The following is a 24,339-nucleotide window of genomic DNA, read 5'->3' on the forward strand; positions in this document are numbered from 1 at the left end:
CCAATCTGGGGCAATCAGTATTACTGGAATCCCCTCGGCCTCCACTCTGCAGAGCAGACGTGGTAACAGTTTCAGAGGAGGAAAGGCAAAGACCAGCTGGTACGGATCCCACGGAGACACCAGCGCGTCTGACACGTCTGTCCAAGGATCTCTTGCCCTGGACAAGAATCTCTGCACCTTCCGATTGAGACGGGAGGCCAGAAGATCCACGTCTGGTGTGCCCCATCGCAGTCACAGTAGCCTGAACACCTCTGGATGCAAAGCCCATTCTCCTGGGTCCAGCATCTGGTGACTCAGTCTGCCTACCAGTTCTACACTCCCGGGATGTAAATGGCCGATAGAGCCGGTACATGTCGCTCTGCCCACTGAAGGATGTGAGCGACCTCCCGTGCGGCGGCCGAGCTTCTTGTTCTTCCTTGGTGATTGACGTATGCCACCACGTGGCGTTGTCTGACTGGATCCTGATCGGACGGCCTCGAAGTCTTATCGACCATGTGGAGAGGCATAGCCTGATCGCTTGCAGCTCGAGCACACTGATCGGCTTGGATTCCTCCTTCGACCAGAGGCCCTGTGTCAACTGAACTCCCATTACTCTACCTCAGCTGGTTAGGCTGGCGTTCGTTGTGATCACGGTCCATTTCAGAGGTAGGAATGACTTCCTGGACCGAATGGGCCAAGGACCTCGGCCACCAGAGCAGGGAATCCCTGACTAACTGGCTCACCTGAATCTGCCGATCCATGAAAAATGGAGATTTGTTCCCAGGACTCGCATGCATAAGCGCAGCGACGACCACCTGCGGTTCATCGGCAGTTTTACCACGGCTCTGAGAGTCTGCAGCTTGTCTGAAGGGAGAAAAACTCTTGCTTCCATGAAGTCCAACAGTAAGCCTAGGTACTCCAAATGCTGAGCCAGAACAATCACCGACTTTTTTAGGTTCAACAGCCACCCAAATTCCTGCATGGTCTGCATGTGATCGCCATATCCTTCTCTAACTCTGAGATGGAAGATGCTCTCAGGAGGAGAATTTCTAGGTAACCTACGATCACGATCCCACGGTAACGTAGCAACGCCAAAACAGGAGCCAATACCTTGGTAAAGACTGGGGGGGGGCTGATGCCAAACCAAAGGGGAGAGCCACAAACTGGTAGTGGGCTTCCCCAACTGCAAATTGCAGAAATTTCTGATGCTGAAGGCATATGGGTATGTACAGGTACGCATCCTGGATGTCCAAAGACACCAGGGAGTCCCGTTGATGGAGTGCAGCGACTACTGAGCGAACTGATTCCATTCTGAACCTCTGTACTTTTACAAAGCAATTGAGGGCTTTTAGGTCCAAGATTGTAGTCCCCAAAAAGGAAGGGGTATGTCCAAACAGATTGTAGTAGAACCCCTGGAAACGTTCCGGCTCCGGAACAGGTGCTATCACCCCACGACTCAGCAGGTCCCTTACCGCCCCCATTAGGGCCTCCTGGCGAGCCGGGAGTATGGGTATGGTGGAGGGGAAGAATCTGTTTTACAGCCAAGAAAGGAACTCTATCTTGTAGCCGGAGGAAATCAGATTGCAGACCCATTGGTCGGACAGCCGATAGGCCCACTGGGCTGAAAACTCCCGAAGGCGACCCCTCACACGAGTTGCGGGCGGTGGCAAACCTCCATGTGGTAGCACTTTAGCTCGCAGGTTTGTTAGGCTGGTTAGGCTTGCGGTTCCAGTGACGTTTTTTTCCTTCAGAGCTAGTCTCCGGCGTGCTGGCATTCCTTCTACCAACCGGGTGATTTTTTCCAGTTTTAGCAATTGAACATTATTGAAAAGAAGTACTCCAGGTGATTGCTAAGGTCACCAAGACTCGTATTCCTTATGATCCTAAATATTGTCTGCTGGGGCTTGTCTAACAACTGTCAATGCTCAGAGCCAGGAAAATACTCATATCCCTGCTACTGTACTATGCTTGTAAGGCCATTACGATGAACTGGAAACAATCGTCTCCCCCCCTGTCAGATTCTGGAAAAACCTAGTGAATGCCAGTTTACCCCTGTATAAAGCCACCTACTCGGGCAGGGGTTCTCCACAAAAATTTGAAAAGGTATGGACCTGTTGGCTAGAGAATACCACGGCAACTGATGCAGTAACCAATTCCTAGATTAACACTATATCTGTAGTCTGTTAGTATGCTGACCCAACTACTCATGTTGCATTATCCTGTTGGTACCAATTTGAGCACAGATTCTCCTGAAGTGAACCTCTCCCCACATTGGGGTTATAGTACAAGTTAGTTTGTTCATGTTGTGCCCTTGTTCGGTATGTTGCCGCATCAGAAGAACTGCCCCACCCAAAGGTTTGGCTCCTGCGTGGGCTAAATTTGTATGCCAATGAAAAATTAAAAAAAAAAAAAAAAAAAAAGAAGAAGAACTTCACTTTTTTTGAAAGAAAACAAAAAAATATATATTTTATATTCAACTGTAGGTTATAACAGAATGGCAAATCATAAAACAAAAAATGACAGCGAGTAAACGAATTGAATGACCCCTGAGCATGTCGTGTACTGCCCTGTACAAACAGTCGGACTTTCCAACGGAAAATGTGCGATCGGACTGTGTTGTTGGAGATTCTGATTGTGTGTGGGCTCCATCTGACTTTTTCCGTCGGAATTTCCAACACACAAAGTTTGAGATCTGGATCTAAAATTTTCCGACAACAAAATCAGATCGTTTAAATTCTGATCGTGTGTATACAATTCCGATGCACAAAGTGCCACGCGTGCTCAGAATAAATGAGACGAAAGCTATTGGCCTCTTTATAGTCCCGTCGTACATGGTTTACGTCACCTCATTCTGACGATCGGATTTTCCGACAACTTTGTGTGTATGTATGCAAGACAAGTTTGGGCCAAAAGCCGTCGGAAAAAAAAAATTGACAAATTTTGTCGTCGGAATGTCCAACCGTAAGTACAGGGCATTCCAGTGGATATAAAAAGGCCACACACCCCTGTTCAAATGTCAGGTTTCGGTGATGTAAAAAAAACAAAACAAAAAACAAACAAACCACACAAACACACACACACACACACACACACACACCAGACATAGCGGGTTATTTACTAAAGGCAAATTCACTTTGCACTACAAGTGAAAGTGCACTTGGAAGTAAAGTCGCCGTAGAGCAAAGGGGGACATGCAAGGGAAATAAAAAACAGCATTTTAGCTTGCACATGATTGGATGATAAAATCAGCAGAGCTTCCCCTCATTTCATAGCTTCCTCTCAGATCTACAGCGACTGCACTTCCAAGTGCACTTGTAGCACAAAGTGGATTTGCCTTTAGTAAATCAACCCCAAAGATAAATAATTTCAGAACTTTTTTCACCTTCTATTAGACCTATAAACTGTACAACTCAATTGAAAGGGGGGTATTCACTGTCCTTGTGTATCTTGGGTAGTATATACACAATACCGGGATCCGTGTGCAAGTGGGTAATAGAGATTCCAAGAGTTCCCAAGTAATCATACCTTTCTTGAATGCACATTTTAAAATATTTTCAATTAAATTTCCTAACATTCCAAGTGGGGTCCCTTGACATTTTCTTATATATAGTTTGATCACTTAGCTGCCGAACAATCTAATTTTTATATGCTTGTGGGTCCATAATCACAATCAATCCCCCCGTTGTCCGTGGGTTTCAATATAACGTCATCCCATCTACCAAGTTCCTTCAGGGCTGATCTTTCTTTCTGTGTTAAATTGTTTGGTGTATGGTCCCGATAATCGACCTGAGAAACAAATTGATTGATCTCTCATCACATCTTTCACAAACGTCTCAACTGGCGCATAGGTGGTTGGTGGTACCGATTTAGATTTAACTTCAAGACCCAGTGATTTACAGACCAGAGCATCTTCTACTGTATCCCCAAAAGGCATGGTTTCTGCATAAAATTAACCTTCCACCTGATACTCTGGAAAAGCCTATATAAATCCGGATCCAATTGAAACTTGTCAAGATGGCTCCTAGAGCAAAAAGGATAAACCCCTGTTAATCAATCCTACCTCCTCTGGCGACAGCACTCATCTCGAGATGTTGTGGATCAGATCTCACGTGACCGACCTCAATTACCTTGTGTATTGAGATACCGTTCCAGGCCCGCTGTCTTACACAAGGACAGTGAATCCCCCCGGGCATCTGATCGTCTCAGGGAGAGATTCAATCTTTGTGCTGGTAGCACAGTTTTTGGATAAAATCCTGTCTTCCTTGATGAAATATATTAAGTCCTTTATACAAGATAGTAATGTTTTTTTTTTGTTTTTTTTACAGATATTGAGAAATGTACAACAGTGCCAGGGTGGTGAGATTGATCAGAGAAAGCAGGAACTACTGAGAATACTTATGTTTGAAGTCCAGTTTAACAATTATTTATTGCAGAATTAGTTTTTTGTGCAGCTCAATGGAGTTGCCATGGGCTCTAATGTTGCTCCACCATTTGCTTGTGCATTTATGAATGAATTTGAATGGAAGTATATCTACCAGAACTATTTATTTAAGACACCTGGTGGCGCTTCATTGATGATGTCTTTGCGATATGGCAGGGTGACATGGCATCCTTGAACAGATTTAATGAAATGCTCAAAGAGTTTAGTCCTGAGAATAAATTTAAGATGCACGTGGGAGGGACATATGTTCCATTTCTAGACACTAGGATTTATATTAACAACATGATAGAATCAGATTTATTTAGTAAGCCCACTGAAAGGAATCAACTGCTTTTATTTGATAGTTTCCATCCACTTCACGTATTTAAGTCCACTGTGCAGAGCCAACTGTGTATGGTTCAATGTATTGTAAGTGACAAAGCCATAAAGGAACAAAAGGTTTAACCACTTGCACAATGCTGCACGTCGATATGCATTGGCACAATGGCAGCGGTGGGCAAATGGGCATACCTGTACGTCCCCTTTAAGAGCCGGAGCTAGCAGGCGCATGCCCGCCACGTACATCGTGACCGTGTCCGCCAGTCTCCCAGCAATAGTTTCATGGAGCCTCAGAACGGAGAGGTACCTATGTAAACAAGGCATTTCCCCATTCTGCCCTGTGACATGACAGAGATCACTACTCTCTAATCGAGAGCAGGATCGCTGTCATGCAAGTTGAAGCCCATCCCCTCAGTGGTTAACCCCTTCACTGCCAGTGTCATTTACACAGTAATTAATGCATTTTTATAGCACGGATCACTGTATAAATGACAATGGTCCCAAAAATTGGTCAAAATTGTCTGCTGTGTCCACCATGTCACAGTCACGATTAAAAAAAAAAAAAAAAAAAAAAAAAAAAAAAAACACACACACACACTGGTGTTGCTATATCACACAAATCATTTGTTGAAGGTAGAAGTGAAGGCTTACTTTTTAAAGATCAGCCATAATTAATATATAGTCAATTGTATGTGACATTCTGCGTGGGAAATTACAGCAAACTACTTACCTCTTTAGCACCCTTTCTGCCCTTCACAGAACAAATGGACAGACAAAGGCGAGCTGCCCTAGGCAGATCAGGGATGTACATGTCATACAAAAGCCACTCATTCCACCTAAACGAAGAAGTAAAGACGAAGTAAATATAAAAGTATATTCTATAACAAAAGGATTTTGTTGCATACATTTAAGGCCTCATGCACACTGGACGATTTGCCAACTCCCAGACTCCTTTCCTCCTGGCAGCCGTTTAGGCGCATCAAGCCCTTGGGCGTCAATTAATTTCATTGGCCAGAATAAATTTCAATGAAATGAATGCTCAAGAGCTAAATGTGCCTAACATTATTGCGCTTTAGACGCGTTAACATATGTCAAGAGTTTTTTCTACCAAAGTGCCGCTGCTCCTGGATGCACTGGCTGTGGGGTTTTTTTCTCCCTCGAAACATATGTGCCCATGGACCACAAGCCAGCATGCAGGGGCGTCTAGAGGCAAAATAAATCAACACCACATTTGAAGCCACATCACTGAACCTCTGCAGGGGGTGGTTCCTAACTCTAAATTATCCAATCTCCCAACTGGGGATACAAATATGTATTTTAATGGCTAATGGAACACACTTTGCGGTTAATTCATTTATTGACACTGTTTTAAACATTTACAGTGGGTCAGTCAAAAGTAGCTGTGTGAGCTTGTTTTAAGCTATGAAATCAACTTTACTCTTTTAAAAGTGACCCGGTCATGAAGACTTCCTAAGTAAACTAAAGTCACCCTGTAAAAGATTAGGTATAAAATAACTGTACAGCCTGTGTCTTAAAAAAAAACCTGTGTTGCAGATCCCTAGCCACTGCAGATAACTGACACCGCCAGGTGTGTTTTAATGAATGGCAAGCGACTGAACTTGGCTATAAAAGAATTTAGGGGTCCCCTTTATTATAAGTCCATGTTTTCTGAAATGATTATGAGCTTATAGCAGAAGGGAAAGCAGCCGACGTAAAGCTTTGAGCTGGAAAGTGGTTCTAATTTTAAAAAAACAAAAAAGTTTGCGCTCTTGTGACCTTAAAAAACCTCAGTGAATGTGTATTAATCTCATATATAAACTTCACGATAAATGGAAATTATTTTTTTTGAAAAATATTATATATCATTAGCGATCAATAATACTGTATTAGTGTCCAAAAAATATGCGACTTAAAAATATACAAAAAGTGATCAGAGAGAGTGTCCAAAACTGTACAATATTTAGTGACAGTCCAACATCTGATGAAATCCACAATCAAAGTGACTTTGCTTGATAGATCCCACCACCAGAAGAAATGTGCGCTTACCAGCTGCCAGATAGTTAATGCCTATAGCTAATACCCAGCCAGGGTATTTTCTTCAGTTGGATGTTTCGGAAATGATCTGGTCATCACATCTGTGGGGGGGCCCCCTGGTCAGGACTATGGCCACATAAATCCTCCACTAGCAACCGATTGCATTACAAAAATGGTGATGTAAATATGGCTCAAAAGAAAACAAATAAGATGGCTATAGGTAAAACCCGCTGGATATTAATTATTAAAAAACAAACGCCATAGGCATATAAAAAACAAATAGAAAATTCAATAGGTAAAATTGTGGCCGGCCAGCTGCAGTACACATGCCCGTGCTACAAACAACGGGACGTAGCGCGTGGTGACGTCAGTACGTCGCTCCTCCCAAAAAGGGAGGACATCGTTTCTGGCAGCTGATAAGCGCACATTTCTTCTGGTGGTGGGATCAAGCAAAGTCACTTTGATTGTGGGTTTCATCAGATTTTGGACTGTCACTAAATATTGTACAGTTTTGGGCACTCTCTGATTACTTTTTGTATATTTTTAAGTCACATATTTTTTGGACACTAATACAGTATTATTGATCACTAATGATATATAATAATATAAAAAAAAAAAAAAAAAAAAAAAAATTACATTTATTGTGAAGTTTATATATGAGATTAATACTCACTCATTCACTGCGGTTTTTTAAAGGTCACAAGAGCGCAACCTTTTTTGTTTTTATTGTATTTTGTGTGTAGCCCACTTTGTGTTGAAGCCATTTAGTTTAGTTTATTGTCCAGCGCAGTTTTTTCTTTTGCTATATATGGGTCCTAATTTGATGCAAGTGTTTTGTTGATTGCAGTGAAAAAGTTAAGGTTTGTAAAAACCATGAACAAATGTAGCAAAAAGACAAAAAAAAAAAATGAATTCTGTTTACAGTATGAAGATAGTGACACTGAAAAAATGGCTAATGTGACCAAATAATTACTGTGAAGCAGCATTCTTTAGCAACAAAAGTATTATCTCTTAAATACTTTTACTGAAAGTATTTCCTTAGCAACAAAAGTATTCATCATTATTTGTGGTTTAAATACAGTTAGGACCTATTTTTATAGTTTTAGGCTACTTTCACACTAAAGGCGTTTTAGCACTAAAAATAGCAGCTCTAAAGCACCTCACATGCCACCCCAGTGTGAAAGCCTGAGTGCTTTCACACTGGGCGGTGTGCTTGCGGGACGGGGAAAAAAAAAAAAAAAAAAGTCCTGCAAGCAGCATCATTGGGGCAGTTTGGAAGCGCTGTATACAGCACTCCTAAACTGCCCTTGCCCATTTGAATGCATTGGCAGCGCTTACGAAAGCTTCTGAAAAGCGCTTCGGAAGCACAACAACACAGGCGGTTTTAACCCTTTCTTCGGCCGCTAGCGAGGGTAAAAGCGTCCTACTAGTGGCCGAAAAGCGGCGCTAAAAACCCGGTAAAGCGCCAGTGTGAAAGTAGCCCAATTGCGGTCATTTTGTTTTTCACTTTTGTTAAGCTGCCTTTGCATATTAATAAACTATGGTTATTTGTAGAGTACACAGCTAGCTGTACACACAATTTGGGATTTCATGATTTTCTTGTATATAAAATGAATCTTTCTGGGTGGCCTAGCTAAAGTTATGATGCAAGCTGGCTGTTTGTGCACACCATGGCTCTCTGGCAACACAGGTGTATCTACATACTTTAGATCAGGCATTAGTAAAATGACGGACTGCAGTCCGGTTCCAGCCCCAGTAGCCATACTACCCGAACCGCAGCCTTGCCAAATAGTGGCCTGTGTATCCTCTACCTGCCGCTAATATGTTCACAGCATGGCAGGTGTGCCGCGCATGTGTCTGTCCCTTCAGTAAGACCGCTGCACTCTGGACAAAGGGCAGGACTTTTTTTTGTTAAGAGGGCGATTGGTTGGCACGCAGCAGGGCGATCCCAGCAATCAATCACTCACCTTTTACATGAAAAGTCCTACCTGTTGTCCAGGGCGGCTGTGCTTTCTGTCTTGTGTGAATAAGGTGGGGCTCTGTGGGGAGGGGGAGTGCCGTGTTGTTATGAGGACAGGAGTCTACTATCGAGGGGGGTCTGTGACGTGCACAGAAGGCTGTGATGTGGAGTCATGCCAAATATGAGAGACTCGGACCTCCACTAGAAGAAAAAATTTCTGACCGGAGCCCTGTGAATTTTAATTCACTACCCCTGCTTTAGATGTTTACACTCTTAACATCATTATTGTGGTTGTGGATGTAAATTTTTTTTAAGATGTACCCCAAACCTGATACAAGCTGGAGGTTGTATTCATGTGTAAATAGTAAAAGGTATTCTGTGACTTTGGTCCGTCATATATTGAAATTTGTACAAATTCCCATACCAACACATACACTGCTGACAGGGGAATTAGCAATTGTCTTCTCCCGCCAGAGGTTGGGAAGCCCCCATGTTAAGCCAGGTGAGAATACAGTGATTATCGCTAGCAGCTATAGCAGTTGCTAGCAATAATGGCTAGAGAATCGAGCAGGCCGGTTGTGCCCAAATTGATCGATCAACTTGGTAAATTCCGCCTGCCCATGAACGGTTCGTGTATGGCAGGCCTTAGTTGGGCATAACTGATTCACTACACGTTGTGAATGCTATATGTAGATTACAACATTGAATTTTGCATGGAGTATATGCATGATGTTTGAAATTGCAATATTCTCATAATCAACACCTATTTTTAAGGTTTGAATACAGTCATTTTTTTTGCTTAAAGTGATTGTTAATTTAACAAAAACGGGAAGGTTTACAAACATGTCATACTTACCTCCACTGTGCAGCTTGTTTTGCACAGAGGGCCCCGATCATCCTCTTCTGGGGTCCCTTCGGCGGCTCCTCCTCGCATCAGATAACCCCCTAGGAGAAGCGCCCTCCCAGGGGGGTTATCATGCGGGCGCGTTCCCAAGTCCAGCATTTGCATCCATAGACATGCATGCCGGACTCGGCTCCGTAACTGCATAGGATGCATTAAGGTAAAAAAAAAAAAAAACGCCAACATTAACAACCCCTTTGAAAGTGTTTTTTTAAAGTAAAAAGGTTTAACTTAATGCATTAGTCGCATTAAGGGGAAAAAAAAAAAACTTCCACTAGCTGTTTATTTAAAGTTATAATTTTGTTGATCAAGTAAATATATATATATTGTTGATCAAGAAGCGAATTTGTGTTGGATTAGAAACCAGGCATAGGGAAGTTACGTGTCATAAGATGGTCTGCAGTTATATCTGTCTGGGTGAAATAATACAATGTAACATAATGAGTTTGCTTAGATACAGATGTAGCGAGTTAATAATATGACATTTTGATTGGTTGAATGCAATGTTGAAGGAAATGTTTCATTTGAATATCTACCCTTTATTGGTGGAAAATGGTCGGTACTACCTATCTTTCATTCACATTTAACACCCTGTCTGGAATAATAAATGAGAACAGTGTATGAAGCAACTTTGCTGTGTCAATTATTCACATACACTGTTTCCTGTGCATAGAGAGATATTTGGGCAAGAGAATGGAATGGGTCGATAAGTTAATTGTAATTAGATAATAAGATAATAGTCAGGACTAGTGGTTTAAAGGAGAAGATGCACCTTTCACCCCTCCCTAAACACTCATCTGGGAGCCAGTGTTGTGCCCAGCTGCAGCTCTTCTCAACCCTCTTTCCACTCTCACAGGCTACACTGAGAGCAGCAGGAATTATTGGCTCCTACTGTTAGTCAAATCCTGTAAGAAGGTAGCCAGCAGGTGGTTTAGGCATGGAGCAGAGGTGTGTGTGTGTGTGTGTGTCTATGGATGCACACAGACCGGCTTGGAAGGGCCCCCATAGCACATAACTTGGAGTGGACAGCGCCAACGGGAGACTACAGAGAAAGACTGTAAAGGGCTGCTCTTTGCAATAACATTGCAAAACAAAGGCAAGTACAGCCTCTTTAATTAAAAAATATGACTTTATAACTGCATTAAGTGCTGCATTTGTGAATAAATTTAATTCTTGTCGATTTAGGTGAGCTTTTAACAAAGTGGTGAAAATGATTTGATCCCCTGCACATTTTCTAAGTTTGCCCACTTAGAGTCTAAATTTTTTATCATAGGTGTATTTTAAATGACAGAGACAGAATATCAACTAAAAATCCAGAAGAAAAAAAACAAAAAAAAAAAAAAAACTAACAAACCACACGATACAAATGTCATCAATTAAGTTGCAGTTCAGTAAAATAAGAAAAACATGACTAAGGCCCAATTCACACCTATGCAGGTTGCAGTTTGCTTATTGCAGGTGCATTTTTCATTACACGCTTTTGATCCATTGAAGTCTATGGAACCATAAACCAGAAAAAAGTCCCTCACCTTTTCCAAAAAAAAAAAAAAAAAGCAGATGTGAACTACAGCCATAGGAAACCATATTAAATGGACTGTAGTGTGTTTCTGCAAAACTGAAAACGCACTAAAAAATGCATAGGTGTGAACCAGGCCTTAATACTTGGTGGAGAAACCCTTGTTGGTAAGCACAGAGGTAAGACGTTTCTTGTAGTTAGTGGCCAGGTTTGCACACATCTCAGGAGCGATTTTGGTCCACTCTTCACAGATTTTCTCTAAATCCTTAAGGTTTTTTGGCGATCACTTGGCAACTCGAAGTTTCAGCTCCCTTCATAAAATGTTCTATGGGATTAAGGTCTGGAGACTAGCTAGACCACTCCACTACCTTAATGTACTTCTTGAGCCACTTCTTTGTTGCCTTGGAGGTATGTTTTGGGTCATGGTCATGCTGGAAGACCCATCCACGACCCATCTTTAGTGTTCTGGCGGAGGAACGAAGGTGCTCATCCAAGATTTTACAATACATGTTCCCATCCATTGGCCCCTCAATGCGGCAAAAGCAGACTGTACCTTTAGCACAGAAGCAGCCCTAAAGCATCATGTTTCTACCTCAGAGCTTGACTGTAGAGATGTTCTCAGCGTCATAGTCAGCATTTTTCTTCCTCCAAACTCGGTGAGTAGAGTTAATGCCAAAGAGCTCAATTTGTCTCATCTGACCACAGCACTTTCTCCCAATCCTTCTCTGAAATCATTTAGATGTTCATTGGAAAATTTCAGATGGGCCCGTTCATGTGCCTTCTTAAGGAGGGGGGCCTTGGGGGCACTGTAGGATTTCAATCCATAGTAACACAACTAATGGTTTATTTGGCGACTGTGGTCCCAACTGCCTTGAGATCATTCCCAAGCTCCTCCCATGTAGTTCTGGGCTGATCACTCACTTTTCTCATGATCATCCTTACTTACCCCAAGAGACAAAAACATGCATGGAGCTCCACACCAAGGGTGAATGATGATTATTTTGTATTTCTTTCATTTGTGATAAATTGAGTCAACATTTGTATCCTTCTCACCAAGCTTCTTGTAGCCCATTTCAACCTTGTCCAGGTCTACAATCTCATCCCTGACATTCTTTGACAGCATTTTGGTCTTGCTCATGATGTTGAGGTTTGAATGGAAAAAAGATTTTGTGGACAGGTGCCTTTTATACACATAACGAGTTGTCATTAGGATCGCCTCCTTTTAATTGACAGGATTAATTTGTGTACCACATGAGCACATACTGTAGCCAGTCTGTGGGAGCCAAAACTATTGTTGGTTGGTAGGGGGGTCAAATACTAATTTTACTATTTATGGTTGACATTCTGTCTCCATCATTAAAGCTACACCTATGATAACAAATATAGATCCTCCATTTCTTTGGAAGTGGGCAAACTTACAAAATCTGCAGGGGATCAAATCATTTTCCCCATTGTATTTACAGTCAGGTGTAGGCATCTGTGTAGTGTTTTTATTATAAAAGCCATAAAGTCCCAAAGATGAAATAAAATAACTTCATATTTTCATAATCACTATTCCTAAAAATTAATTATATATTTTATATTTTTTATTAGTATTATTAATATAGATGAAGCAAAAGAATATCTGTTCAAAACAAAAATGTAAGACCACTAGCAATTATGGTTAACAGCAAGTACTATGAAATTACCACAGTTAACAGGGCATGAAAAAGAAAAAGAAACCCAGGATAAAAACCATGAGAAATGCAAGCATAAAATTGTCAAAAGCATGGTTAAATAAATCACCTGGGATTTGAACAAGGAACCCTCTGAGTGTTGACATTGTCACACAATGGCTCAACTCCATGATATATGCCAGTTCGAACATAGATCTAAAGCAAAAGAAGATGAGGTTTATAAATGTTTTAATACATTAAATTACAAGAGAGACAAGCAATTACATTCTATGGGAGTGTACCTTGTCAATATCTCGGATGTTCACATTGACATATGTCGCACAGAGAATTTTTATTCGGAGATTGCTGTTGATTGCCCACAGTGATTTAGCAGAGGCTTCTCCATTCATGTATGGTGTTGCTGTTGAAATTCGTCTTGAGTAAGAGGGCATTGTAAATGTATCCACTGGAATCTGGTTGTATAAGCTGTCTTTTGCCATTAACATTAAATTGGGCATCCGGCCAAGCATTATACAGCTCCTTATATACTAAAATATATTAATGACATTTAACAAATGTGTTCATAGTCAACAAAACAGTAACACATATAATTATGTTATGTTCAAGTTACATAAGTTCTATTGTACAGCCCATGGAAAAAGTACAGATGGAAAACAAAGATGATGAGAAAGCACCAAAAACTTGGTAAATAAATATGTTATATAGTTAATCAAAGGTGTGACATAATTCCTAAAATTGAAAGAAACTTTTTTTTTTTTAATATTGTAAACTTCCTAAAATTTCAAAAATAGTGCATGCATACATATTTGCAAATCTATACATCTTGTGGCTGTTCCAGAGGCTGTCCCAGCTGCTGTGCAAGCAGAGGGCAGAGCCAGGAATTCTCTTTGAATTCTAGACTTCAGCTTTGCTGCCTTAACAGCTCAGAGGTCAAAGGCTTTCCACATCTTAGTACGTCATCATGCTCCTACATTTGCATATGGGGTAGAGACTACCACTGCACAGAACAGTATAGCTCATCCCAGTCCTTTCTTCTCCCCTTATTTGTGAATAGCGACATTTTCTAAAATGGGAAACGTGACTGGAGTGAGGGAGGATTGGGTGAGGATATAACTATTACAACCCCAGTTCCCAGCAAAGAATTTTAAAAAGTACTTATGGAGTTCTTCCTGCGAGAGAATGATTAGATCACTGCTCTCAGATGGCATCACCTCTCCCCACTAATGCTGAAGAAGCAGTAGACAATACAGCATACAGTGCTTTGAAAAAGTAATTATACCCCTTGAAACTTTAAATGTTTCTTATTGGGATTTTATGTGATAGACCAGCACAAAGTGGCACATAATTGTAAAGTGAAAGTGATAAATGGTTTTCATTTTTTTTACAAATAAATATCTGAAAGGTATGGCTTGCATTTGTATTTAGCCCCCTAACCCGAACTAAAATCTACTGGAACCAATTGCCTTCAAAAGTCACCTAATTAGTAGTTAGTCCACCTGTGCAATTTAATCTCAGTATAAATATAGCTGTTCTGTGAAGCCCTCAGAAGTTTGTTAGAGACCCTTAGTGAACAAACAGCATCATGAAGGGCAAGGGAACACACCAGACAGGTCAGGGATAAAGTTGTGGAGAAGTTTAAAGCAGGGTTAGGTTATAAAAAAATATCCTAAGCTTTGAACATCTCACGGAGCACTGTTCAATCCATCATCCGAAAATAGAAAGGAGTATGGCACAACTGCAAATCTACCAAGACATGGCCGTCCACCTAAACTGACAGGATGGGCCGGGAGAGCATCAGAAGCAGCCAAGTGGCCCATGGTAACTCTGGAGGAGCTGCAGAGATCCACAGCTCAGGTGGGAGAATCTGTCCACAGGACAACTATTAGTTGTGCACTCCACAAATCTGGCCTTTATGGAAGAATGGCAAGAAGAAAGCCATTGTTGAAAGAAAGACATAAGTCCCATTTGCAGGTTGTGATAAGCCATGTGGGGGACAAAGCAAACTTGTGGAAGAAGGTCCTCTGGTCAGATGAGACCAAAATGTAACTTTTTGGCCTAAAAGCAAAACGCTACGTGTGGCGGAAAACTAACACTACACATCACCCTGAACACACCATCCCCACCGTGAAACATGGTGGTGGCAGCATCATGTTGTGGGGAATTTTTTCTTCAGCAGGGACAGGGAAGCTGGTCAGAGTTGATGGGAAGATGGGTGGAGCCAAATACAGGGCAGTCTTAGAAAAAAACCTGGGGCTGAGGTTCACCTTCAAGCAGGACAACGACCCTAAACATACAGCCAGAGCTACAATGGAATGGTTTAGATCAAAGCTTATTCATGTGTTAGCCCTTGTATACATGGTCGGACATTCTGCCAACCAAATCCGTTGGATTTTGTCCGACGGATTGTGTCCGAAACTGTTGCATACACACAGTCAGACCAAGTTGTCAGAAAATCCGATCGTTCAGAACGTGATGACGTTATTTCGTTATGATGGGACTACGTTCACGCTAGTAGCCAATAGCTTTGGTGTAGGAATTTGATCTGAGCATGTGTGGCACTTTGTCCGATCAAAATTCTCTACACATGATCAGAGTGTGTCCGATCGGACCAGTTTGTCGGAAAATATTTCCAACAAGTTGGAAAATTGGGTCCGACGGAAACAGTCGGATGCATACCACACACAGTCGGATTATCCGACAAAACGGTCCGATAGGACACATTCCGTCGGAATCTCCGACCGTGTGTACAAGGGCTTAGAATGGCCCAGTCATAGTCCAAACCTCAATCCAATTGAGGATCTGTGGCAAGTCTTAAAAATTGCTGTTCACAGATGCTCCCCATCCAATCTGACAGAGCTTGAGCTATTTTGCAAAGAAGAATGGGCAAACAGTTCACTCTCTAGATGTGCAAAGCTGGTAGAGACATCCACAAAAAGACTTGCAGCTGTAATTGCAGTGAAAGGGGGTTCTACAAAGTATTGACTCGGGGGGGCTGAATACAAATGCATGTCACACTTTTCACATATTTGTAAAAAAAAAAAAATGAAAAACATTTATCATTTTCCTTCCACTTCACAATTATGTGCCACTTTGTCTATCGCATAAAATCTCAATAAAATATATTTACGTTTTTGGTTGTAACATGACAAAATGTGGAAAATTTCAAGGGGTGTGAATACTTTTTCAAGGCACTGTATGTCTAGTATGAAACATGCTGTGAGCTTATGTCTCTGAACAGCTGGCTCCTGGCTTTTATGTAAATAGGACTAGGTGGCTGTAGAGCTGTCTAATCGTTTTTACCAGACTCAAGCAGTACCACCCCTCTGTTTTATTCAGAGGTAAATGATCGGATTATAAAATCACTCCCATTTTTGTTTTAGTGAACCCAGTGATGCAGCAGTTGGTTATTAACGCGGCTAAAAGGCATGGGTGTCCTGTAACTTACAGCTGACATATCAGCTTTTAAACGTTATTGTAAAAGCTTACATAATGAAAACCCAATATGAGCTCTAACCCTTCCCTGTTTATTAAAAGTAGAATTTAGAGCGCAGCAATACTCACCTCAGCTCCAGCGATGCAGCATCCCCGAGCTCCCCGCCCTGCTGCTGACATCTTTGCATTGCCAGCTTCTGGTTCTCATTTACCAGTCGCTGTCATTGGCTGGGCGGGAGATGACATCACTCATGTGCATTCGGCATTGCCAAATTTGTACACTGAGGGCGGAGATGCAGGTAAGTAGCTTTAATGCAGAAGAGGCAAAGTGTGTCTCTCTTGCATTAAAAAATCCTGCTGTCTGTCAGTTTTAATTTCTCAACAATTTCTCAGTCATTTTTTTCATCTTTACATCTATTAAATCTTTGGCCCTTGTGGTTTTAACTTTGGATAGTAAAACATTTTTTTCTGCAAGTAAATAACTTATATTGCTCACTTCCTCTTTGTCTGGTAAAAAGCTTAGGCTTATGACATCATGCACAGCATGAACGTTTGCCAGAAAGGGAGGGGTCATGAGGGCCAATGAGAGCTGCAGAGCTGGGAGGTGTGTCTGTGTAAATCCAGGCAGTGAACAGGCAGCAGCTTCCGCTGCCCACAGTTAAAAATGGTTGCAGCCAGACTCAGTGGAGGGAGATTTCTGCGACATATTTGGCAAGTACAGAATCACTGTATATATAAAATATGCAAAGTGGTTGGAGGGAAGCTTTAGAATGGCACAGATGTTTTTATTACAAACTATGTGAGCAGACGGCAGTTCCTCTTAAGCTCAAACTTTTTTTGTTTTGGATAGAGTGAAGAGGGATTAGAATACCTGTCCCAGTTAGGAGGATTCACCCTCTATCTATCCTGGTGACTATCACCACCAAGGAGTGAAAGTTAAAGTAAAGTAAGCACTACATTTTTTGAGTTGTCACTAGAACAGGAATAAAAGGGAATTCTTCAGCTGTGGACAATAGTTGAGGTGACAACCAAGGATATATCCGCAACTTTGAAGGGGTTTCTTCACATTTCCGGGCATGATTATGGGACAGGAAATGAAGGGAAGTCTCCACTATGGGACACAAAAAAAATTACAGTGGTTAAAACTAGGGATGCACCGAAATTTCGGCTGCTGAAACATATCGTCCGAAAATGGCCTTTTCTGCAATTTGGCGTAGGAGAAAAATGGCCGATAATGGAGCCGAATAATGCTGCCCACCATGGGGGTGTCCTATAGCGCAGAAGAGAGAGGAGAGCCACCGCCTGGTTGATTACAGTGGCAAGAACAGAACAGCTTTCATTTCAATAGCTGTGTGTTCCCCGCCAAGTGCTGTCACATTCAGCCCCTCCCCCTTGTCCGGGGAACTTTGATAGACAGATCACCCGTCCCAGAATTGGACGGGTGATCGGTCTATCAAAGTTCCCCGGACAAGGGGGAGGGACTGTATGTGACGGTGCATGGCGGGGAACACACAGCTATTGAAATGAAAGCTGTTATGTTCCCGGCGCTGTAATAAATCAGGCGGCAGCTCTTCTCTCTTCCCCTGCACAGGCTGGCTGCATCTGACAGGCACTGGTGAAGCTGCATACTGTACCATGTCCCCAGTCTCTGACCATTTCCTGTATAAAAATATTTTTTAAAGATACGCTTGGGTATCGGTTTTCGGCCTAGTGTATTTTTCATTTTCGGTATCGGTACCAAAAAACCCATTCGGTGCACCTCTAGTTAAAACCCTTCTTTACTCTATCCAAAATGAATGTTAGGTTTAGTTCCGCAGTACAAAAAAAAAAAAAAAAAAAAGTACAAAAACATCTGTTTTAAGTTGGCCATGCGTCCAGGGATAGATTCATTTGAATTAACTTATGATTACCAGACATGCACACATATTTAGTGCATAATTGTTAATCTTAAGACTGCTGCTCATAAGACCCCTTTCACACCAGGGCGTTTTGCAGGCGCTATAGCGTTAGAAATAGCGCCTGCAAAACGCCCTAAAGAAGCTGCACCATTGTGTGTAGTGTGAAAGCCCCGAGGGCTTTCACACTACAGCGGTGCGCTGGCAGGACGTCAGAAAAAAGTCCTGCCAGCAGCTTCTTTGGAGCGGTGAAGGAGCGGTGTGTTTACCGCTCCTCCACCGCTGCTGCCCATTGAAATCAATGGGGCAGCGCTGTAATGCCGCCGGCAAAACGCCACTATTGCGGCGTATTGCCGGCGGTTTTAACCCTTTCGCGGCCGCTAGCGGGGGTAAAAGTGCCCCGCTAGCGGCCGAAATGCGCCGCAAATCCGGCGGTAAAACGTTGCTAAAAATAGCGGCGTTTTACCGCCGCCGCTATCAGCGGTGTGGTGTGAAAGGGGTCTAAAGGCAGGAATATGCAGACTTTTTGCTGCTCATTTCTGCTGTATTCACAGAGATGAATGGCAAATTGTATACCTACCTGTCTTCTATAGCCATCTGCAACAACCACATGACTCATGTGACATGCATTGCAAGACTGCTACAAAACTGAACATTGCCTCAAACCATGCAACAATCACTCTACATGCAAGCCCTAGTTAAGGAAATAAAGGCATAGGTACATTTTACAAGGTCTTACTCACCTTATACTGACTTAGTGGATACTTTTCAAGCAAGTATTCATCACAGCCACAGACTTTTAGTATATACTTCCCTTGGTATTCAAGGACACAGAGCTTCAGTTGCTCAGAGGACAGTAACATACTTCTTGTCTTTTTTCTTATTGCTTCTGCTATTACATGTTCTGGTACACAGTCATGGTTAATCTTCAGAGAGTATTTTTGTTTCTCATTGTTGGGAGACACAATGACCCAAATCACCACAATTATTTGTCCTATGGAAAATAAGGCTCAATAGGAATTATTCCAATTAAAGACAAATTTAGTGACCCTTAAACCTTATACTGCCATAACAGAAGAAAGGAAAAATTCCAGAAACAATTTGTGTGTACACGCTCTCATAGACACTTAATATACACAAATACCACATCAGATTATGGAGGAAGTTGGAATTGTTCCACATTTACCTTTGTCTAGTTTGCTTTCTATGTGCTTGGGAAGCTCTGAGGAGGATTCAACATTGGGTGGGTAAACGTAAAGTGCTCTGCTAATAGGGCCATTTGCATCACGAAGTTCAACTGCATCTTTACAAACATTGAGGATATTTTTCCTAAAGTCCTGTACCTCTGGATCCTTCACCATGTCAAATTCACACACTGGCATTCCTATGGCAAAACCTTAAAAAGGTGGGAAGAAATATTTAGTGCAGACAAAAATTATGTAAACAAGTCAGTCGCAGTTAAAATTTCCAGTGAATGAAATTTTTTGCTACACATTTTTTCTACATATATGCAGTTACCCCTAAGTTGATTTCCAACTCTGTTCCTGTAAATCTCAAAGATTTGGGTTGACCCAACCCGCCATTATGTGTTGCAGCACCTTCAGTTCCATTCTCAAAATAGTGCAAACGTCAGTACTAAAGGGTTTTAATGCTATTATGTGGACTACACTGAAATAAACTTCACAAAGCAAACGTCCATAGAATAGCTGAAACATACGATAAATTCAGTTATGGTTTTCAGCCATTTCAAAAGACTGACAAAGTCACCCATTTCACAACTTTTTTTTTTTGCAGCCTACATAAATGAAATTAGGCTTTATAAAGGCTCTTACACTCAGGCTGCCTGAGCCCATTAAGCATAATGCCTGGCATATCATCTCTGCCCAAGCAGCAGCACAGTTACAGCGTATCATTAAAGAGGAGGGCCGGTTATACAAAAAAAAAAAAAAAAAAAATCAGCAGCTGCAAACACTGCAGCTGCTGACTTAATCAACACACTCACCTGTCCAGGGTGCCCGCGATGTCGGCCGCCCGAGGCCGACCCGTCCCTCGGCTCTCGGGTCCCGGTGCTGCCATTCCTTGTAAGGGAAACAGGCAGTGGAGTCTTACGGCTTCACTGCCCGTTTCCTAATGCGCATGCGCGAGTCCCGCAGCTACTGCGCATGCGCGAGTCCCGCAGCGCTTTCTGAATGGGACGCGCTGTGTTCTGGAACACACAGTTCCCAGAACACAGCGCGACTCATTACCCAGAAGACGCCGCGACGAAGACAGAAGATCTCCGCGGAGGAGGAAGAGGAAGATTAGGAGAAAGTGCCTAGCAACAGGCATTTCTGGTAAGTAAAAAAAAAAATTTTTTTTCATTTTTTTTTTTTATATTTTTTTGTAATTTTTAATATTTTTTTTGTTTTCAGGGTGGCCCTCCACTTTAACATGAATGATTGTGCATAGCTGTACTTGTGTATATGGCGGTACTATTGTTAAAAAAAAAAAAAAAAAAAAAAAAAGGAAGGAGTCAAAAAATAGGAGCGTTTGCAAAAAATAGATAATTTTCTATTTGATGCAAATGCTCATGCGCTGTTCTTGTGTTTGACAGAACCGCCATTTACATGAAAGCAGCAATTCATGTTAAAGTGGTTCTAAAGGTAGAACTTTTTTTTACCTTAATGCATTATATGCATCAAGAGGAGAAAAAAAACAAAAACAAAAGAAGAAAAACACACACACCCCAACTGTGTGCAGCTCCAACCCCCTCCCCGCTTATACTTACCATAGCCATTCTCCGCTCTCCTTACTACACATCTAATGTCAATCACAGCCTGTGAAGAGCGTGAGGAGTGGGGCCGAGCTGTGTGGGTCGATGGACACACAGCACAGCTCTGGATCGAGCATACAGGAATACCCGCATAGCAAACAGCTTGTTATGGGGGGCATTCGAAAGGGTGGAGGAGCCAGGAGTGCAATTTTGGGTAAATTGACCCTTTAAAAAAGATTAGATTACAGTGCATTTTAAAAACTGTGTATAGTTTACAATCATAGAAACTGTCACATTTGATTAAACAAGCAGTTTCTACTTCACGTTTCCTGTGCTATACAATGGTAGAATTTTATTGCTCCTTCATACACTAATGTGACAAGCATTTGTTCGTTCTTGACAAAACACTGACTACAGTTTGGTTAAATCACCAAAGAAAAAAAAAAAGAAAAAAAAAAAAAAGGAAGAGCATGGAAGTTTTGGTTTACATTTAAGATACCTTTCTTTGTAATTATACCTCTTTAGAAATTATTACAAATAAGGTTATAATGTGATTGGCCAGTGGCAAGTTCAGTATAAAGAGTTGTCACACTATGGTGAAGATGGCTACGAAAACTATATAAAAAAAAAAAAAAAAAAAAAAAAAAGTTAGGTACCTGGTAACTCTTTTTCTAAGAGGTCTTCCAGGGCAGCATCCGAGATAGGCTCCACCTCCCTGAAACAGGAAACACATTAGTCCACCATTATAAATTTGTTAGCCTTACCCGCGTGCCTCAGTTATATTAAAGCACCGAAGGAGCACTCAGTAAGCTAAAGCTTCCCCACTATACCTGGTATTTTTGCTTTAGGGTGGGAACTAGTGCTGCTGCCCTGGAAGACTTCTTAGAAAAAAAAAAAAAGAGTTACCAGGTACCCAACTCTGTTTTCTTGAATTGTCTTCCAGGGCAGCATCCGAGGATGTATCAAGCAATACTTACTAGGGTGGGGATAAAGACTGGAGCAAATTGCGACCAAATGCCGGATCTTAGTCAGACAGCTGGTCTATAAGCTAGTGCCTTGCAAAAGGTACTGACGCTCGACCATGTCCCTGCCCTGCAGATCTGCTCCAGAGTTGCCCGTGTTTTCTCTGCGGCCGAGGTTGCCCAGGCTCTGGTTGCGTGTGCTCTCCCACTCTCCCACTTGGAGGGTTCAGATTTTGTGCCTCATAGGCCGTCTGTATGGCAATTCTTATCCATCTGCCGATCGTGTTTTTCGATGCCTGGTTTCCTTTATTGGCTCCTGCATAGAGGACAAATGGAGAGGTAGTTCTCCGCCAATCCTTCGTTCTCACGAGGTATGTTATGAGTGCATTTCTTACATCTAGCTTATTGTGTCCCCTTTCTTGCTGAACATAGATTTTGGAAGCGATGGAGATTATGACATTTTGGGTCCTATGGAATGCTGAAGAGACTTTGGGTAGAAAAACTGGGTCTGGCGAGAGGATTATTTTGTTTGTATCAGGCAGTATGGTTCCATTATGGAAAGCACTTGGATTTCGCTCACTCTTCTGGCCGATACTAGGGCCACTAGAAGTGCAGTTTTTAGAAGCTGAGCTGTCTGAGCTGGGGGAGAGAAACCCTGAGCACTGTGGACATATCCCATGTTGGAGTTCTGTCAATTTGTGTATGTCTAGCTCTGTTTAGTGACATTAGGAATCACTTTATCAGCAGATCCTCTGCAAGTCTGGTGTACATGAAGGAGGAGTGTGCTGCCACTTGTACCTTAAGCGTGCTTTGAGAGATGTTCTTGTCTGCTCCTTCCTGTAGGAAAATCAGAATTGTCAGGTTTATCCCTCTGTTGGGAATCCGTTTTTATTCCAGGAGACAAATCTTTTCCTCACTTTCTTGTAGATCGCTCTAGTCACGGGTTTCCTGCTGTCTAGGATGGTGTTGATCACTCCGACAGCCCTTTGTTTTGTAGTCTTACCGTTTCAGTAACCAAGCCGAAAGCTTCAGGATTCTGTGGTTCGAATGGTTGACTGGTCCCTGTGATAAGAGATCTGGAAGGTCTAGCAGTGTCAGTTGTGGCTGGATGCTGTTTTTCAAGTGGCTGAACCATGCTCTTCGGGGTCAGTACGGTGCTACGAGTATCACTGTTGCTTCTGCCTTGATTTTTTAAATCACTCTTGGTATTATGGCAGTTAGAGGGAATGCATAACGCCAACACAACGGCCGTCCACAGCTTTGGCTGAATGCATCTACTCCACTGTTGCCATCTGTGGGATCCAGTGAAAAGAACATTGGAAATTTAGCGTTTGCCTTTGAGGCGAACAGATCTACCTCGGGTACCCCCCATGTTTGCATGATCTGTGAGAAGGTTGCTTTGTTTAGTGACCACTCTGTTTTATAGTCTTCTGGCTCAGAAAGCCTGCCAGCGTATTGAACATTCCTTTCAGGTGGATGCCTGATATTGATCTTATGTTTGTTTCTGCCTATAAACAGTTGTTTCCATCAGTCTCATCAAGCTTTGGGATTTTGTCCCCCCTTGCCTGTTTAGGTATGCCATCATCGTGGAGTTGTCCGTTTGAACCCTTACGTCTCTCCCCTGTATTGCTGGTTGGAAGGCTTTTAATGCTTCTTCCACAACTTTTAGTTCCCTCGTGTTCGAGGAGGCTAGGGACCATTTGGAGTTCCATTTCCCCTGTGTGCAGAGCTCCTCCATGTGTGCTCCCCAACCTAGGGCACTGGCACCTGTAGTAATCCTGACAGGGTTGGATTGAGCCCATCTGTGCCCTTTGATGTATCGGTGCGGGTTGAGCCACCACTGAAGCGTCTGAGTTCGGAACAGAAATGGATGTGCCTAGGGATGAGTGGTTGCCATCCCACTGGCACAGAATATAATCCTGTATAGGTCTCATGTGAATCTGTGTCCAGGTGATGGCTGGGGTTTTGGTTAGTCTGGAGTCCAGTACATAGCCCAAGTACACAACTCTCTGGATTGGGGTCAGCTGCGATTTTTATGTATTTACTATCCACCCCAGGTTTTGTAGATGATACCAACCTGCACACAAGTGTTTCTTTAGTGTCTCAGCTGAATCCGCAAAGAACAGTAGGTCATCTAGGTTTGGCAAGACAACAAGTCATTGGTGTCATAAGCCCTTTAGAGCTTCTGCCATTATCTTTGAGAAGATCCTGGGCGCAGAAGAGATGCCGAAAGGGAGAGCCGTATATTGCAGGTGTAGGGTGGTCGCCGGTCCCTGAATTGTGAACCTCAGGAATTTTTGATGACCTTCCTTTATGGGGACATGTAGGTAGGCATCCTGTAGGTTTATTGTGTCCAAGGCTGTTCCTTGTGGTAGGATATTTCTGACTGAATAGATAGACCCCATCCTGAATTTTTTGTATTTTATTCTTCTGTTGAGTGGCTTGAGGGTCAGCATGAGCCTTAGCTTGCTTG

General features: G+C 42.3%; 1 protein-coding gene across 1 annotated transcript in view; it reads right to left on the reverse strand.

Annotated features, from left to right (window-relative positions):
- The window catches only part of PIK3CA (phosphatidylinositol-4,5-bisphosphate 3-kinase catalytic subunit alpha), a 163,561-nt gene that overhangs the window by 108,711 nt on the left and 30,511 nt on the right, over positions 1-24,339 (reverse strand). The window contains exons 3-7 of the mRNA XM_077487936.1: positions 19,339-19,548; positions 18,896-19,146; positions 13,107-13,352; positions 12,935-13,020; positions 5,469-5,574 (exon numbers count right to left, since the gene is read on the reverse strand). Of these exons, the coding sequence (XP_077344062.1) occupies positions 5,469-5,574; positions 12,935-13,020; positions 13,107-13,352; positions 18,896-19,146; positions 19,339-19,548 (899 nt within the window). The remainder of the gene's footprint in view (positions 1-5,468; positions 5,575-12,934; positions 13,021-13,106; positions 13,353-18,895; positions 19,147-19,338; positions 19,549-24,339) is intronic.

This window comes from Lithobates pipiens, unplaced genomic scaffold (assembly GCF_037356315.1).
Source record: "Lithobates pipiens isolate NorthernLeopardFrog02 unplaced genomic scaffold, aLitPip1_a1.2 Scaffold_18, whole genome shotgun sequence".
Classification (NCBI taxonomy): Eukaryota; Metazoa; Chordata; class Amphibia; order Anura; family Ranidae; genus Lithobates; species Lithobates pipiens.